This window comes from Mus pahari, unplaced genomic scaffold (assembly GCF_900095145.1).
Source record: "Mus pahari unplaced genomic scaffold, PAHARI_EIJ_v1.1 scaffold_7890_1, whole genome shotgun sequence".
Taxonomy (NCBI): Eukaryota; Metazoa; Chordata; class Mammalia; order Rodentia; family Muridae; genus Mus; species Mus pahari.
In genome coordinates, this window is record NW_018392778.1 from 29,283 (window position 1) to 46,047 (window position 16,765).

General features: G+C 35.1%; 1 protein-coding gene across 1 annotated transcript in view; it reads left to right on the forward strand.

Moving 5' to 3' along the window:
- Positions 1–16,428, forward strand: part of LOC110315168 (vomeronasal type-2 receptor 116-like) — a 20,874-nt gene extending 4,446 nt beyond the window's left edge. The window contains exons 2-6 of the mRNA XM_029534711.1: positions 2,664–2,970; positions 3,316–4,122; positions 5,172–5,387; positions 7,742–7,865; positions 15,506–16,428. Coding sequence (XP_029390571.1) covers positions 2,664–2,970; positions 3,316–4,122; positions 5,172–5,387; positions 7,742–7,865; positions 15,506–16,428 — 2,377 coding nt within the window. The remainder of the gene's footprint in view (positions 1–2,663; positions 2,971–3,315; positions 4,123–5,171; positions 5,388–7,741; positions 7,866–15,505) is intronic.
- The last annotated feature ends 337 nt before the right edge of the window (positions 16,429–16,765 follow it).

Sequence of the window (16,765 nt, forward strand, 5' to 3'; positions counted from 1 at the left end):
CTTCTTTCCTTCCTTCTCTCTCTCTCTCTCTCTCTCTCTCTCTCTCTCTCTCTCTCTCTCTCTCTCCTTCTTTCTTTCTTCACATGTTTAAAGACAAATTAACATTTTTCCATATGGATCCCGACGACTCGATTAAATAAGACTGATTTTCTGTGAAATCCTAAAGTATGTCCAGTATGAAGTATTTAGCTATGAAATAAAAAATTAATTTATAACCATTTTGAAAAGGAATACTTATTCTAATGTGAAAGTAAATTCTATGTACTTTGGGGGTCTTACAGAGGATAAGTTATTTTCTTCATTATTGGTTATAAAGATGAGGATATGGTTCAGAAGAGAAAAGATTTCAGGTGCAAATGTGGGGACCAGAATACAGATTTCCAGAAACTTGAGTGAACACTTATAAATCAGTGATTCCTTAGAGGAAAGATCATGAATACAAGGCAATCTCTAGAAGTTTGCCTGCCACATAGCCAGGCATAGGCAGAGGAAGGGAATATATTTTATTACAATGGAATATTATTCACCTGCTAAGAAAAACATAAGTATTATATTAACAGATAAATAACATCTAGAAACTATCATTCTGATCAAGTTAACTGGATGTACAGTTATAAAGGTAATAAGTTATTTTTCTCATTTGTGTGTGTTTTTATATCCAAATAGTTATATTTCATTTGGAATATACTTAATATGAAAATTCTAAGGGTCATGGACATTGTTGGGAGGAAGTGTCTTTAAAAAAGAGGTGAGATAGGAAGCTGTTGTATAAGAAAATAAATGGATCGAGTAGAACAGGGGAAGGCCTATTTGAAGTGGTGAATGGGAAGGCAGAGTAGACAATGAAAACATGGGACTGATAATTAAAATAAAGGCATTTTTTGAAAAGTCTTGGAAACTAGATAGTATTGTAGCATTTTATACACACACATACATAGACTAATAGTCTACAATTGGAATATTGTCTAGAAGATCCTATTTCCAAAGACACCGAGTACTCATATTGAGTTAGAGAACATGCAGATGTTAAGTTATACTAATCTGAGAAAGCATCCTCACTGGCTAGCTTTCTTACTACAAGAAAGTGCTGTGCATCATACTATAAGGATGATAAATCTTGCCTAATTGTGATCCTTTATAGCTGGTAAGATATGTCCACCCTTGCATAACGGGATTGAACATCAGAATACTAACCAACCACCTAATTTTTAGAATTAAAGCCCATTCAACCATATGAACCCCATATATGACATTTGTGGGCCAAGAACCTTTTGTTACAGAGGTCATAGATACTACAAAAGAACCTACTACTATTATTCTACTATAAAGACATATTATTAACCAACTTTCTAATTTATTATTATAACTATAAGTTAATGTTTATCTCAACCCTTATTAGAGAAGCTTCTATTTGCCATAGATGATGGTTTTCACAAAGACCCGTAACTGGTCATGGTACAGAAAATAAGAGTTTGTGGAATTCTCCATTTTAAATAGAATATCTATATTGTAGCCATTCCTCTCAAGTTCATTGCAAAAAGTAGGACAGAAGGATTGGAAGAGACAGAAATACTAGATGTATATAAGAAAATAATGTCTTTCAGACAGAACAAGGCAGTTATACAGACAATTTCTTATTGCATATAATATCATGTACAAACCTTATGAAATCTCAGGCTAGACTAAGTACTATCATTCAGACAATAGGTGAACATGAAGTCTCATCCATGACAAGGGAGATACTGTCAATTTATAGCACCTAGAAATAGAACAGATATTTCATATCTTTTGTAAGAGTGTTTTCTTTTGTAGGCAATCCATACTCAAATGCAAAATCACACGTCAAAAAACATATGGGAAGCATAAAGTGGGCTTGATGAAACAAAAAATAAGGTTCAAATTTGGGTGGGTAGGGAAGACAGGGTGCTGGAATTTGGATATACTGGAGGAGATGGGGATTATATAGAAACCATTTTATGATACCGTCAAAATCTAATACAAATTCCTAAGGTAAAAAAAAAAAATCTGAGCTAAAAATGTGGAAAGCTAGGACTGACCCTAGAGGTTTTCTTTTAATTATACTTGTTAGCATACATTCAAATGTATGCATGTGCATCAATGTAAACACACACACAGTCGCCCCCCCCCCCCCACACACACACACAAACACACACACACACACACACACACACTACATAATAAGAGTAGACAGTAAGATAAAAATAGTGAAATGACACCCAATACCTTACATGGGGTAAATTTAGCTGGTGTTTATTTTTTAACATACTATCTTGGAAAATGGTGGAGAACTATAAGAAACCAGATTTTTCAAAATTGCAGAGGCTAATGGATTCAAGTACTAGGAAGTCTGATATTTTGTAAGGAATTTTTCCTCAGTTTGTAGGCATAATTTTTAAAGTTAGACACATATGAGAAATGGGTAAATAAAAGTTTTATGGGATTTTAATAACAACTATCATTTCTACTGTATATTAAATAACAATAATGGGAAAACATATGTATTTCATTTAAAGCATGCTTGGTACTAGTAAAATATTAATTTTACAGAGAAAATAATTTGAACCATAACATTTATTAAATTTTATCTCCAAATATTTGCAGTCTATGTCTTGTTCCCATGTGTTTTTATGTCATCTGTGCAGGTATAAGTTTAAGAACTACCAGTTTGTTCTAGCCTTGGTATTTGCCATTGAAGAGATCAATAGGAATCCCCATCTTCTACCCAACATATCCCTGGGATTTGATGTTTATAATGTCCCATACACTGAAAAGAACACTCTTATGAGTACTTTGACTTGGCTCACAGGGCAGAGAAACTTCATGCCTAATTACAACTGTAGAATGAATAGAAAGTCAGCTGCTGCACTCACAGGTACATCATGGGCAACATCTGCCCAGATTGGGACACTGCTGCAACTGTACAAATTCCCACAGGTGAGGGAGATTATTGTGTGGAAACATAACTCTAGATGTGCCTTGTCGATATTTCAGGTCTGTGCACTGGTAAAAGAGAAACACTTAAATTATGTCTTAACTATGGAAGATAATTACCCAGGCAGTAAGTGATTAATCCACATTTTTTAGGGGGGGGAGTAGACTTGGAGAAGATGAGTGTGGAGTAGACAGGAAGGTCATAGAACCTGAAAGAATTGTCTGTAATTTTCCAGAAACATCAGTAATAGAGACTTATATTTTAAATCATATTGAAACCATATTAATAACCACCATTTCCAACCTTTGCCTCAGGACTGAGATTGTGTTTGACACAGATATTTCAATTCTTTTTCTATTCAGCTTACTTATGGGCCTTCAGATCCTATCTTGAGTGACAGAGGTCAGTTTTCTTCTCTCTACCAGATGGCTCCAAATGACACATCTCTGTCACTTGCCATGGTCTCTCTGCTGCTTCGTTTCAATTGGTCTTGGGTTGGCCTGCTTCTCATAGATGACCACAAAGGGACTCAGATACTGACACACTTGAGAGAAGAAATGGATAAGAATAGGATATGTCTAGCTCTTGTGGAAATGATCCCAGTTACCTGGACTTCATTTTCCTATAATTTCTGGAAAAATTTAGAGAAGATCCAGGAATCATTGGCCAATGTTTTTATTATTTATGGGGATACTGATTCTCTCCAAGGTTTAATGGGCAACCTAGGCCAACAGTTAATAACATGGAAAGTCTGGATTATGAGTTCCCAATGGGATAATACAAAGCATGCTGATTATTTTCTGTTAGACTCATTCCATGGAAGTCTCATTTTTTCACACCACCATGAGAAGAGTTTTGAGTTTTCCAATTTTATCCGAACTGTTAATCCTTCCAAATACCCAGAAGACCCTTATCTTCCTAAGTTGTGGTATGTACTTTTCAACTGCTCATTTTCTAAATTTGATTGTCAACTTTTGGAGAATTGTCAGCCAAATGCTTCTTTGGAATTGTCCCCTACAACCATTGTTGACATGAACATGAGTGAAGAGAGTCATAACATATACATTTCTGTGTATGCTGTGGCCCACACTCTTCATGAGATGAGTCTTCAACAATGTCAAATGCAATCACATATAAAAGGGGAAGAAATAGTCTTCTTTCCTTGGCAGGTAAAATCCCTTCCATTGTTTTATAATATTGGCCCTGTGACATTTTGAAGCTTTGCCAAGTCATTCAAACCAGGTATTGTAAAGTTTAGCACATTTTTAAAAAATAGCACAAATTTAGTTTCACCCTGTAGGGATCAATTCTGATCCACTTGTTTGTGCACTTATGATTGTGGTGAGAGAGGCAGCAAAGAGCTAAGGTACTCGCTAAGATTTCACTACATCATTGTTGTGGTGAAAAATACCTCTTCAAAATCAAGGTGGAGAGTAAACTGTTTATTTGGTTTATGCTTCCACATCAGTGTTCTCCATTTAGGAATTCAGTGCATCAACTCAAACAGTGTAGGGATATATAGGCAGGAACAAATATAGAGTCTGTGTAGCAGTGCAGCTTACTTGTTTCTATTCTACCATATACTTTCATATATTGCCAGTCCTGGACTGGTCCTACCCACAATAATCTGTTCCATCCCGTGACAACAGCAATTAAGAAACTGGATTACAGACAAATCATATGGATGCATTGTTACAACTCATGTTCTCCATTTTCAGACGACCTTAGCTTATGTCAAATTGACACGAAGCTCTCCAGTACACTCACTATCAAGACTATGTCATTAAAAGCTCCAAAAATGTCCCATTTTAATAATTAAAATAAAACAGATTTTTTCATGTTTTTCATATTAGAAATAAAAAGCTGATCATTAAATTTCACAATATCATTCTGCAGAACAATGTTTATATACATAAATTATCCCTTTAATACTACTTCTTTTACTATTTTAAAAGTAAAAATGCTGCTCTCATGTTGTACACCGAATCTATGAATATATCCTGAAAATAAATGGATATTGTTTACTCAGTCTTGGTTCAAACATTTTTCCGGAGCTGACAGAATTTTATCCCACTTGTCAAGGAGGGTTGTCTAACCTCACTGATACCTACAATAATGCTACTTTTTATACCAGACATTAAAAATGATATACTTTCCCCTAAACAGTATATCCTTTCACATGGACCTGTGTTGATATAGGTGCATTTGTTTCTTTCAGCTTCACCATTTTCTGAGGAAGATTCATAAAGGAGACCACATGAGTTTAGAATGGAAATGGAGGTTAATTGAAGAGTATGATATTATCAACTTCTGGAACTTTCCAAAGGGTCTTGGACTAATGGCGAAAGTAGGAACCTTTTCCCTGAATGCTCCCCAGGGTCAACAATTGTCTTTATCTGAGCATATGATACAATGGCCAACAAGATTTACAAAGGTGAATTATATCTTGTCTTAATGCTTTGAGCTTACTTTTATAGAAAAAATAAACTGTTTATTTCAGATATAATTATTCTGGGTTGCTCACCAAAGCCTACCAGTATAAAACTACCAACAAAGAATAAATGCAATTGTTCTATGCACTATAAAATTACAGTAAAGAAGAATTACAATGCATTTTCTGATTTCCTAAGGTAAATAACAATTTTTTTGTCACAATGTGTTCCAAATGTTCATTCCTGTGCTCTTTAGATTTACTGAATTTGGTAAAACCTGAATTTAATTATAGAAAATGAATTTTATTCCCCTAAACACCTGTTATCTATTGTGATATAGAAATACCTCAGTTGTTATTCATATCATAAGTACAATATGGTAGTTCTTTTTGAATGCTGTGATAAAGTAACATAACCCAACATTATGTACCTTACAAATTTTACAGAAAAAAAGTTATTTTCAGTGTTAGATCCAATATAGCATTATCCATCAATGCAAGGAAGTTTAGCATTAAATAACACACATCGAGTCAGGAGAAGTAAGCTTAGAGAGCACATCTACACACATAATTAATAAGTATTGACAGCAAAGGAAAAATGGGCAGTTAAAATCCTTCAAACCATATTTCAGGTGCCATATTTCCTCCAGTAAGGTCTAATAATCTGAAACTTCCACATTAACACTCAGGATGATATTTTTCTAGTTCCATCCATTTACTTGCAAATTGCTTGTCACCATTTTTAACACCTGATTTTACCACTGTGTAAATTTACCACATTTATAAAAACATCCATTCTGTTATGGTACATCTAGATTACCTTTGGTTTCTGGCTCTAATGAATGAAGAAGCTGTTGTGGTAAATATCTCCAACCCAAATATGCTTTGACAATGAAAATACAACACAGTTAATATGCCTAGATTGGGCAGATCTCCCACTACATTGCCATCTTCCACAGTTTATGAGATGCCTTAGAATTTGCAGTTTCTCCAGGACATGTGCGTTCCCTCTGCTTTTCTCCTTCTTCCTCCTCCTCTGCATGCTCTCCCTCCTTCATTTTCTCCTTCTTCTCTCCATGCTCCTTCATCTTCAGCTCCACCTTCCCTTTTATTTTCCCAATCATCAACTCTCCTTTATTTTACAAATTAAGGTGGGATGCAGGTTTACAGGAAATCACCTGAGTGCTAACTCATTCCTTGTTCTCAGCCATTCACAGGAGAATGGAATTAACATCAAATATAATTAGACCCAGGGTTATACATAACAAGAAATAGTCAACATGGTTAATCAACTACACTTGGAATAGGATTTAGAATCCTTTGCATATATGTCCAAGATTGGTATAGAAGGATCTTTTGTTAGTTTGGTTCCCAATCTTCTGAGGCAATGCCATACTGTTTCCCATAGTGACCTTAAAGTTTTCTTTCCTACAAGCAATGCATGAGAGCTTTTATTCCTCATCCTTGACAACTTAAACTGTCACATGTGTTATTGATCTTAGCTATTCTGACATGTGAAACATAAAATGTAGAAAGTGTTTTGATTTTCATTCTCTCAATGACTTAGGATGTTGAACATTTTCTACAGTGTTTTTCAGCCATTTGAGTTTGCTCTATTGAAAATTTTCTGAGTAGATACATACCCTATTTTAAATTGGATTATTTGTTTTTGTGACACCAAGTCTCCTGAGTTCTTTATACATTTTGGATATAAGACCTAGTCCTCTCTCAGATATGGAATTGGAATAAAAGTTTCCCATTCTATAGGCTGCTACTTTGTCTGACTAGTGGTGTCTTTTTGCTTTATAAAAGCTTTTCAGTTTCATGAGATTCCATTAATTATTTGTTTATCATAGTGCCTGGGTCATTGGTGGTCTACTCAGAGATTCCTTTTTTCTTTGTAAGTGAGTTCAAGGCTATTTCGGAATGTCTATTCCTACATCAGATAAATTTCTTTGTAAAATTTCTCAAACAAATGTCCAACAATTTCTTTCCATGATGATCCTAACCCTGTTCAGTTTACCATATTGATACATTGTCACAGTGAAAGTGAAACCTCAACTATGTATCCAGTGAGTACAGAGACATGATTTGCCCGACATATTTCTACATATGAATCTTGTTCTTATTTTCAAATTATCTAACTTCCAAATTCTTGGCCCTATATCATAATTATTCCAAACGATCCAACTTAGTGATCATCTCCTGACTTTGAACACACGGAATAATTAATGATTTATCTTGTCACATTCATAGCTATATACATTGCAAATTAATTGTGTAACATTCAAAGGCAGACTACTTCAGCTTTCCATTAAACTTTGTGTATGTTAACACTTTTTTTTTTTAATCTTTAGATGCCTCAGTCTACGTGCTATACAAGCTGCTGGCCAGGATTCAGGAAAGCCACTCAGGAGAGCAGAGTTGTCTGTTGCTATGACTGTATTCCTTGTCCAGACAATGAAATTTCGAATGAGACAGGTAAATAAATGCAGAATTCAAACCAAAAACAGTTCTACCTTTCAATGGGATCTATAATATCCAAGAAATTTGAAAAGATTTGGAGAGAAGCATAAAGACAGTCTCCTTCATTCATTTAGAAATTTAAATATAATACCATATTTTATTTCCCTTAAAATAATGTTTTTAGCTCATGGTCTTGCGAAGATTCTATGTCCCAGAATAGGGGAATGCCAGGGCCAGGAAGCAGGCATGGGAGTGAGTGGGTTGGGGAGTAGAGTAGAGAGGGAATAGGGGATTTTGGGGGAATCCCAAACTAGGAAACTGGGAAAGGGGATAACATTTGAAATGTAAATAAAGAAAATATCTACTAAAAATAATGTGTTTTTATACTTTGTCATTCATAGATGACAACAGTGTTGATTCTTTGCTGATATTGATAACTATAGTAAAATACTTCCCCCTACACCACTATTTAAATGTTTCATTTTACCATGTCAATAAATGTGGGAACATATTTCTATGACAGTACAATTTATCACTGGGAGCTCTTGCACACTCCTATCAATTCTTTCCATCACAATATTTTATTCAGCAGGTTATTAAAAGTTGCATTTTGAATGTGTGTATGTGTGTATGTGTGCGTATGTATGTGTGTATTAATAATGTTGAATCTATAGTTGCACGATTTTGTAAAATCCTTTAAATACTATTTCATTAGTCCTTTGTGAATATATAAAATGGATACTGATAATATTTTCTCCTCCAAACTTCTCAGATATTCCTGTCCCTCTAAATTTATGTGATATCTCCTTAGTTTTTAAACCTAAGGAGTCCAATTTGACAAAATACATTCAGGTTCTACAGTTTGTAGTTCATGCTATCATGGTGACATGCTTAAAGAACACTGGGTCTTTCTCTCTCTGAAACAAATAGCTTCTAGGCATTTGAATCACTTTGTGCCTATGTTTGGCCTTCTTTGGATTCAGTTTGGTTTGAGCATTTATGGGTATTGTACATGTGTGACTCATACAGTGAGTGTGTAGGTGCAAATACACTACTATCAGGAAAGCATCCCTTCCCTGTACACATTTACTGTCTATGACTTTTGAAATCTTTCTTTCTAATTTAACATGAATCCATCCTTTAACATATACTATATACGTACATTTTGTATATGTATATTCATGAAAATATTTTCTGTACAGATAGATTACTCACTACAACCAAATACTGCATGATCTTGCTTAATAACTATGCTTTACAATAATAAGTAGCTCAGAAAAGAGGCAAGTTCAATAACCTTTTGATTATTATAACATAATTATACGTTTTACCCATTTTCTTTCCTCTATGCATATTCTCCCATATATTCATTGTTGCTGTCTTTCAAATTCATAGTCTTCTTTTGATATTGAAGATGATATTCAGTTGTATAAGATCTAGATTATTAAAAAGTTCTGTGAAGGCAAAAATTATATTAACAGTTCTGTGTCTATGTTAAAATGATATAATTTCTACCAGGCAGTGGTGGCACACGTCTTTAATCCCAGCAATTGGGGGGCAGACACAGTAAGATTTCTGAGTTTGAGGCTAGTCTGGTCTACAGAGTGAGATCCAAGATATCCAGAGCTATACAGAGAAACCCTATCTCAAAAAACAAAACAAAACAAAATATAATATAATATAATATAATATAATTTCTACCCATGTTATGACAATAGGTTTAGTAGTTACATTTTCTTTCTTTTTTTCCTTTAATTTTTTTATTGGATATTTTCTTTATTTACATTTCAAGTATTATCCCCTTTTCTGGTTTCTCCCTGGAAGCTTCCTATCCCACACCCTTCCCCTGCTTCTATGAGGGTGTTCCTCCAGCCTCCCATTATCTCTTGCCTCCCTGCCCTCGCACTCCCATCCAGCCTTCAGAGGACAAAGGGTCTCTTCTCCCATTGATGTCCAACAAGATATCTCTACTACTTACACTACTGGAGCCATGGTTCCTCAATGTGTACTCCTTGGTTGGTAGTTTAGTCCCTGGGAGATCAGAGGGGTTTGGTTGTTCTTCTTATATGGTTGCAAACCCCTTCATCTCTTTTACTCATTTATTTAACTCTTCCATTGAAGACCACTTGTTACTCCAATGGTTGTCTGCAGGCATCCACCTCTGTATTTGTCAGGTTCTGGCAAAGCCTCTTAGGAAACAGCTATATTAGGTTCCTATCAGCATGCACTTCTTGGCATCCACAATAGTTTCTGGGTTTGGTGGCTGTATATTGGATGGATTCCCCAGGTAGGGCTGTCTCTGGATGGCCTTTCCTTCAGTCTCTGCTCCATACTTGGTCTCCATATTTTCTCCTATGGGTATTTTGTTCACCCTTCTAAGAAGGACCAAAGCACCCACACTTTGGTCTTCCTTCTTAATCTTCATATGGACTGTGAATTGTATGTTGGGTATTCCAAGCTTTTGGGGTAATATCCACTTATCAGTGAGTGCATACCATGTGTGTTCTCTTGGGAATGGATTATGTCACTCAGGATGATATTTTCTAGTTTCATCCATTTGCCTATGAATTTCATGAAGTCATTGTTTTTAATAGTCAAGCAGTACTCTATTGTGTAAATATATCCACATTTTCTGTATCCACTCCTGTTGAGGGACATCTTGGTTCTTTCCAGCTTCTAGATATTATAAATAAGGCCTCTATGTACATAGTGGAGCATGTGTAGATTCTATATGCTGGAGAATCTTTTAGCTGTATGCCCAGGATTGCTGTAGATGGGTCCTAAGGCAATATTATGTCCTATTTTCTGAGTAAAGACAAGAATGATTTCCAGAGTGGTTGTACTAGGTTGCAATCCCACCAATAATGGAGGAGTATTCCTCTTTCTCCACATCCTTGCCAGCATCTGCTGTTACCTGATTTTTGATTATAGCCATTCTGACTAGTGTGAGGTGTATTCTTGGTTTGTTTTGATTTGCATTTCTCTGATGACTAAGTGAATATTTCTTTAGGTGATTCTTGGCCATTTGATATTACTCAGTTGAAATTTCTTTGTTTAGCTCTAGATACCATTTTTAATATGGTTATTTGATTCTTTAGAATCTAACTTCTTGAGTTCTTTATATATTGGTTACTAGACATCTATTGGATGTAGGGTTGGTAAAGATCTTTTCCAATCTGTTAATTGCCGTTTTGCCTTATTGACAATGTCCTTTGCCTTACAGAAGCTTTTCAATTTTATGAGGTCCCATTTGTTGATTTTTGATCTTAGAGTATAGGCCATTGATGTTATGTTCAGGAAAATTTCTCCTGTGCCCAGGTGTTCAAGGTTCTTCCGCACGTTCATTCTCCTCTATAAGTTTCAGTGTATATGGTTTTATGTAGAGGTTCTTGATGCACTTGCACTTCAGCTTTCTACAAGGAGATAAGAGTTGATAAATTTGCATTTCTCTACATGGTAATTGCCAGTTGAACCCACACCATTTGTTGAGAATGCTGTCTTTTTTCCACTGCAGTATTTTAGCTCCTTTGTCAAATATTAAGTGACCATAGATGTGTGGGTTCATTTCTGGGTCTTCAGTTCTATTCTATTGACCTTCCTCCCTGTCTCTGTATCAATACCATACAGTTTTTTAATCACTATTTCTCTGTAATTCAGCCTGAGGTCAGGGATTGTGATTCCTGCGGAAGAATTTTTATTGTTGAGTATATTTTTGCTATCCTAGTATTTTTTGTTATTCTAAATGAATTTGCAAATTTGCTCTTTCTTACTTGATAAATAATTGAGTTGGACATTTGATGGGAATTGCATTGAATCTGTAGCTTGCTTTTAGCCAGATGGCTATTTTTACTATATTAATCCTGCCAAGCCATGAGCATGGGAGATCTTTCTATCTTCTGAGATCTTCTTTGATTTCATTCATCAGAGACTTGAGGTTCTTGTTATACAGATCTTTCACTTTCACACCAAGCTATGTCATATTATTTGTGACTGTTGTGAAGGGTGTCATTTCTCTAATTCTATTCTCAGCCTGTTTATCCTTTGAGTAGAGGAAGGCTACTGATTTGTTTGAGTTAATTTTATATACAGCCACTTTGCTGAAGTTGTTTATAAGGTGACAGAGTTCTCTGGTGGAATTTTTGGGGTCACTTCTTCCTTTTTGACTTCTTCCTTTCCAATTTGTATCCATTTGACCTTTTTCATTGTCTAATTTCTCTAGCTAGACCTTCAAATACTATATTGAATAGATAAGGAGAAAGAGGGTAGCCTTGTCTAGTCCCAGATTTTAGTGGGATTGCTTCAAGTTTCTCCTCATTTAGTTTGATGTTGGCTACTTGTTTGCTCTATATTGTTCTTCCTATGTTTAGATATGGATCCTGAATTTCTGATCTTTCCAAGAGTTTTAACATGAAAGGATGTTGAATTCTGTCAAATGCTTTTTCAGAATCTAATGAAGTGATCATGTGGTCTTTTGCCTTGAGTTTTTTATGTAGTGGACTACATTGATAGATTTCTGTATATTGATCCATCTCTGCATCCCTGGGGTGAAGGCTACTTGATCATAGTGCATGATTCTTTTAATGTGCTCTTAGATTCATTGAATGTCTTTTCATAAATATTTATAAGGGAAATTTGTCTGAAGTTCTCTTTGTTGGGTCTTTGTGTAATTGTGGCTTCATAGAACGAATTGGGTAGTTTCTGCTCTGTTTCTATTGTATAGAATAGTTTGAAGCATATTGGTATTAGGTCTTCTTTGAAGGTCTGATAGAATTCTGCACTAAGTCCATGTGGTCCTGTGCTTATTTTTGGTTGGGAGACTTTTCATGACTGCTTCTATTTCTTTATTGGTTATGGGACTGTTTAGATGGTTTATGTGATACTGATTTAACTTTGAAACTTTGTATGAATCTAGACAAGTGTCCATTTCATCCAGAATTTTCCAGTTTTGTTGAGTATAGGTTTTTGTAGTAGGATCTGATGATCTTTTGAACTTACTTGGTTTCTTTTGTTATGTCACCCTTGTCATTTTTGATTTTATTAATTTGGATACTGTCTTTGTGCCTCTGGTTAGTCTGGCTAAGGGTTTATTTGTTGATTTTCTCCAAGAACTGCCTCCTGGTTTTGTTGATTCTTTATATAGTTCTTTTTGTTTCTACTTGGTTGATTTCTGCCTTGAGTTTAATTTTTTCCTGCTGTCTACTTCTCTTGGGTGTACTTGCCTTACTTTGTTCTAGAGCTTTCACATGTGCTGTCAAGCTGTTAGTGTATGCTCTTTCAAGTTTCATTTTGGAGGCATTTGGAGATATGGGTTTTCCTCCTAGCTCTGCTTTCATTGTGTCCCATAAATTTTGGTATGCTGTGCCTTGATTTTCATTAACTTCTAAAACATCTTTAATTTCTTTCTTCTTCCTTGAGTGAGTTATCATTGAGTAGAATGTTACTCAGCTTACATGTAGGACTTTCCATTGTTTTGGTTGTTATTGAAAACCAGCCTTATTCCGTGGGTACCTGATAGGACACATGGTATTATTTCAATCTTCTTGTATCTTTTGAGGCCTGTTTTTGACCTGTTATATGGTCAGCTTTGGAGGAAGTACCATGAGGTGCTGCGAAGAAGGTATTTTTGTTTGTTTGTTTTGTTTTGTTTTAGGATAAAATGTTCTATAGATACCTGTTAAATCCATTTGGTTAATAACTTCTATTAGTTTTACTATGTCTCTGTTTAGTTTCTGTTTCCATGATATGTCCATTCATGAGAGTGAGATGTTGAAGCCAACCACTATTATCGTTTGAGGTGCAATGTGTGGTTCAAGCTTTAACAAAGTTTCATCTATGAATGTGGGTGCTCTTGCATTTGGAGCATGTATGTTCAGAATTGAGAGTTGTTCTTTGTAAATTTTTCCTTTGATGACTATGAAGTGTCCTTATTTTTATTTAATAACTTTTGGTTGAAAGTTGATTTTATTTGATATTTGAATGCCTACACAAGCCTGTTTCTTGGGACAATTTGCTTTTATTTTATTTTTCTTTTAACCTTTTACTCTGAGGTAGTGTCTGTCTTTGTCATTTAGGTGCATTTTCTGTATGCAGCAAAATGCTAAGTCCTGTTTTCCTATCCAGTGTGTTAGTTTATGTTTTTTTTTTATTGGCGATTTCAGTCCATTGATGGTAAGAGATATTAAGAAAAAGTGATTGAAGCTTCCTCTTATTTTTGTTGTTTGAGGTAGAATTATATTTGAGTGTCTACCTTCTTTTGGGTATAGTGAAAAAAGATTACTTTCTTGCTTTTTCTAGGGTGTAGTTTCCCTTCCTGTATTGATGTTTTCTATCTACTATTCCTTGTAGGGCTGGATTTGTGGAAAGATATTGTATAAATTTGTTTTCGTCATGGAATCTCTTGGTTTCTCTACTTATAGTATTTGAGAGTTTTGCTGAGTACAGTAGCCTAGGCTTGCATTTTTGTTCTCTTAGAGTTTGTATGACATCTGCCCAGCATTTTCTAATTTTTATAATCTCTGATGAGAAATCTGGGGGAATTCTGGTGGCCTGCCTTTATATGTTATTTGAACTTTCCCCCCTTAGTGCTTTTAATATTCTTTCTTTGTTTTGTGCATTTGGTGTTTTGATAATTANGTGACAGGAGGAATTTCTTTTCTGGTCCAGTGTATTTGGAGTTCTATAGGCTTCTTGTATGTTCATGGTTATCTATTTCTTTAGGTTAGGGAATTTTTCTTCCATAATGTTGTTGAAGATATGTACTGGCCCTTTAAGTTGGGAATCTACAATCTCTACTATACCTATTATCATTAGGTTTTGTCTTTTCTTTAAGAGTGACATTTTCTAAGCATCCAAGTTTGTAATAACATTCACTTTTACAAGCTCCATTTGAGAATGAACAAACTTGATTAACATAAGGAATTTAGTGAAAAATAATTTACTTTGTGACCCATGTCTGAGAACAATATTATAATAAAATAATTTCAAATGACTATCTCTTTTGTGCAGAAACCACATGTACAATTGAATAGAAATTTTATGTTTTTTCATATCAGACCCTTTATAAGTTCATGCACTAGAATTTAGTCATAAAGTAATTTTCAAAATAACAGTAACAATATCTAAAAGGCAGAGAGAGCACAGAATGCAAAAGACAAACAAAAATGTCTTTTTCATTAGGAGTATCACAATGAATAAGGTTGGACATATGAGGCGATATTGATAGTTGTAGGCCATGTAGAGAATATACTCTTTAGGACCTGCAGTCCTTAAGATGTTGCCTTTGCTTTTATAGTTATCCTCCATCCAAAAATATACTATCAACATTAAATCGACTAAGAATTTATTAAAAAGTAAGTATAAAAAGGTGAGTGACCATGTGAAGGATACATGTGCATCTGTAAGGAAGGAGTTACAGAGACAGAATGAGCACTAGATTTGATCCAAATGCATTATATCATGTTTAAATAGTAAAATAGTATGATGAAGTTTGACTATATGAATTATTAATTATTCACTGGAATGTATTTCTTTACTTGTCTCATAGAAGCAAAGGAAGGTGATTTAGGTAACAGTTCTGTTTGTAGGTAGTTATAAATGTCTTAGTTTAAAAGGGAGTAACTGTTCAGTGACTTAAAATTGTCTTCATTTCTTACCAGATGCTGACCAGTGTGTGAAGTGTCCAGAAACTCATTTTTCAAATACAGAGAAGAACAACTGCCTACAGAAATCTATAAGCTTTCTTGCATATAATGACCCTCTGGGCATGATCTTTATTACCATAGCCCTGTGCTTCTCTGTCTTTACACTTGCAGTTCTTGGAGTCTTTGTGAAATACAGAGACACTCCAATTGTCAAGGCCAATAATCGGACTCTCAGTTACATCCTGCTCATGACACTTGTTGTCTGTTTCCTTTGTTCCTTGCTCTTCATTGGACATCCCAACACAGCAACCTGCATCCTTCAGCAGACAACATTTGGAATTGTGTTCAGTGTGGCTTTATCTACTGTCTTGGCCAAAGCTATTACTGTTGTTATGGCTTTTAAAGTCATATTTCCAGGGAGAGTAATGAGGTGGTTAATGGTATCAAGGGCTCCAAACTACATAGTTCCTATCTGTACTTTGATCCAAATTGTGCTTTGTGGAATCTACCTGGGAACTTCTCCTCCCTACGTTGACCAAGATCTACATTCTGAACATGGACATATCCTTATTATATGCAACAAGGGTTCAGCTGTTGTCTTTCATTGCATCCTGGGATACCTTTGCTTCTTGGCACTTGGAAGCTGTGTCATGGCCTTCTTGTCCAGGAATCTTCCAGATACTTTCAATGAAGCAAAATTCTTGTCATTTAGCATGCAGGTATTTTTCTGTGTCTGGATTACCTTCCTACCTGTCTATCACAGCACCAAGGGGACAGTCACGGTAGCTATGCAAGTCTTTTCTATCTTTGCTTCCAGTGCAGGAATCTTAGGCTTCATCTTTGCCCCCAAGTGCTACATTATTTTGTTAAGACCAGACCAGGCCTCACTTCACCATATGAGGAACATAACATATTCAAAAAGAAATAAAGCACTTTAACATTAAACTTATGTGATGAAACTTCAAAATATTCATTATACAAGAATATAAGCCAGTTTTATTATTCAAAATATCAATTACACAGATATAATATGAGATTTGAGTCTATGGCTACTACTTTTTCACTTAAATCTCTTAAAATCACTTTCCATTGGCCCCTTTAATATTTTCTCATTTATCCTCAATTTTGTAGTCATTTTGTGTTATAAGGATCAACCAGCTATCCCTCTTTCCCCTTCAAATAAGTGTTTAGGGCATCATGACCTTAAATTCATAGAGACCTGATTATCCTTGCATCTGAAGTTTACAGATTATTGAGGTGTCCTACTATTTGGGT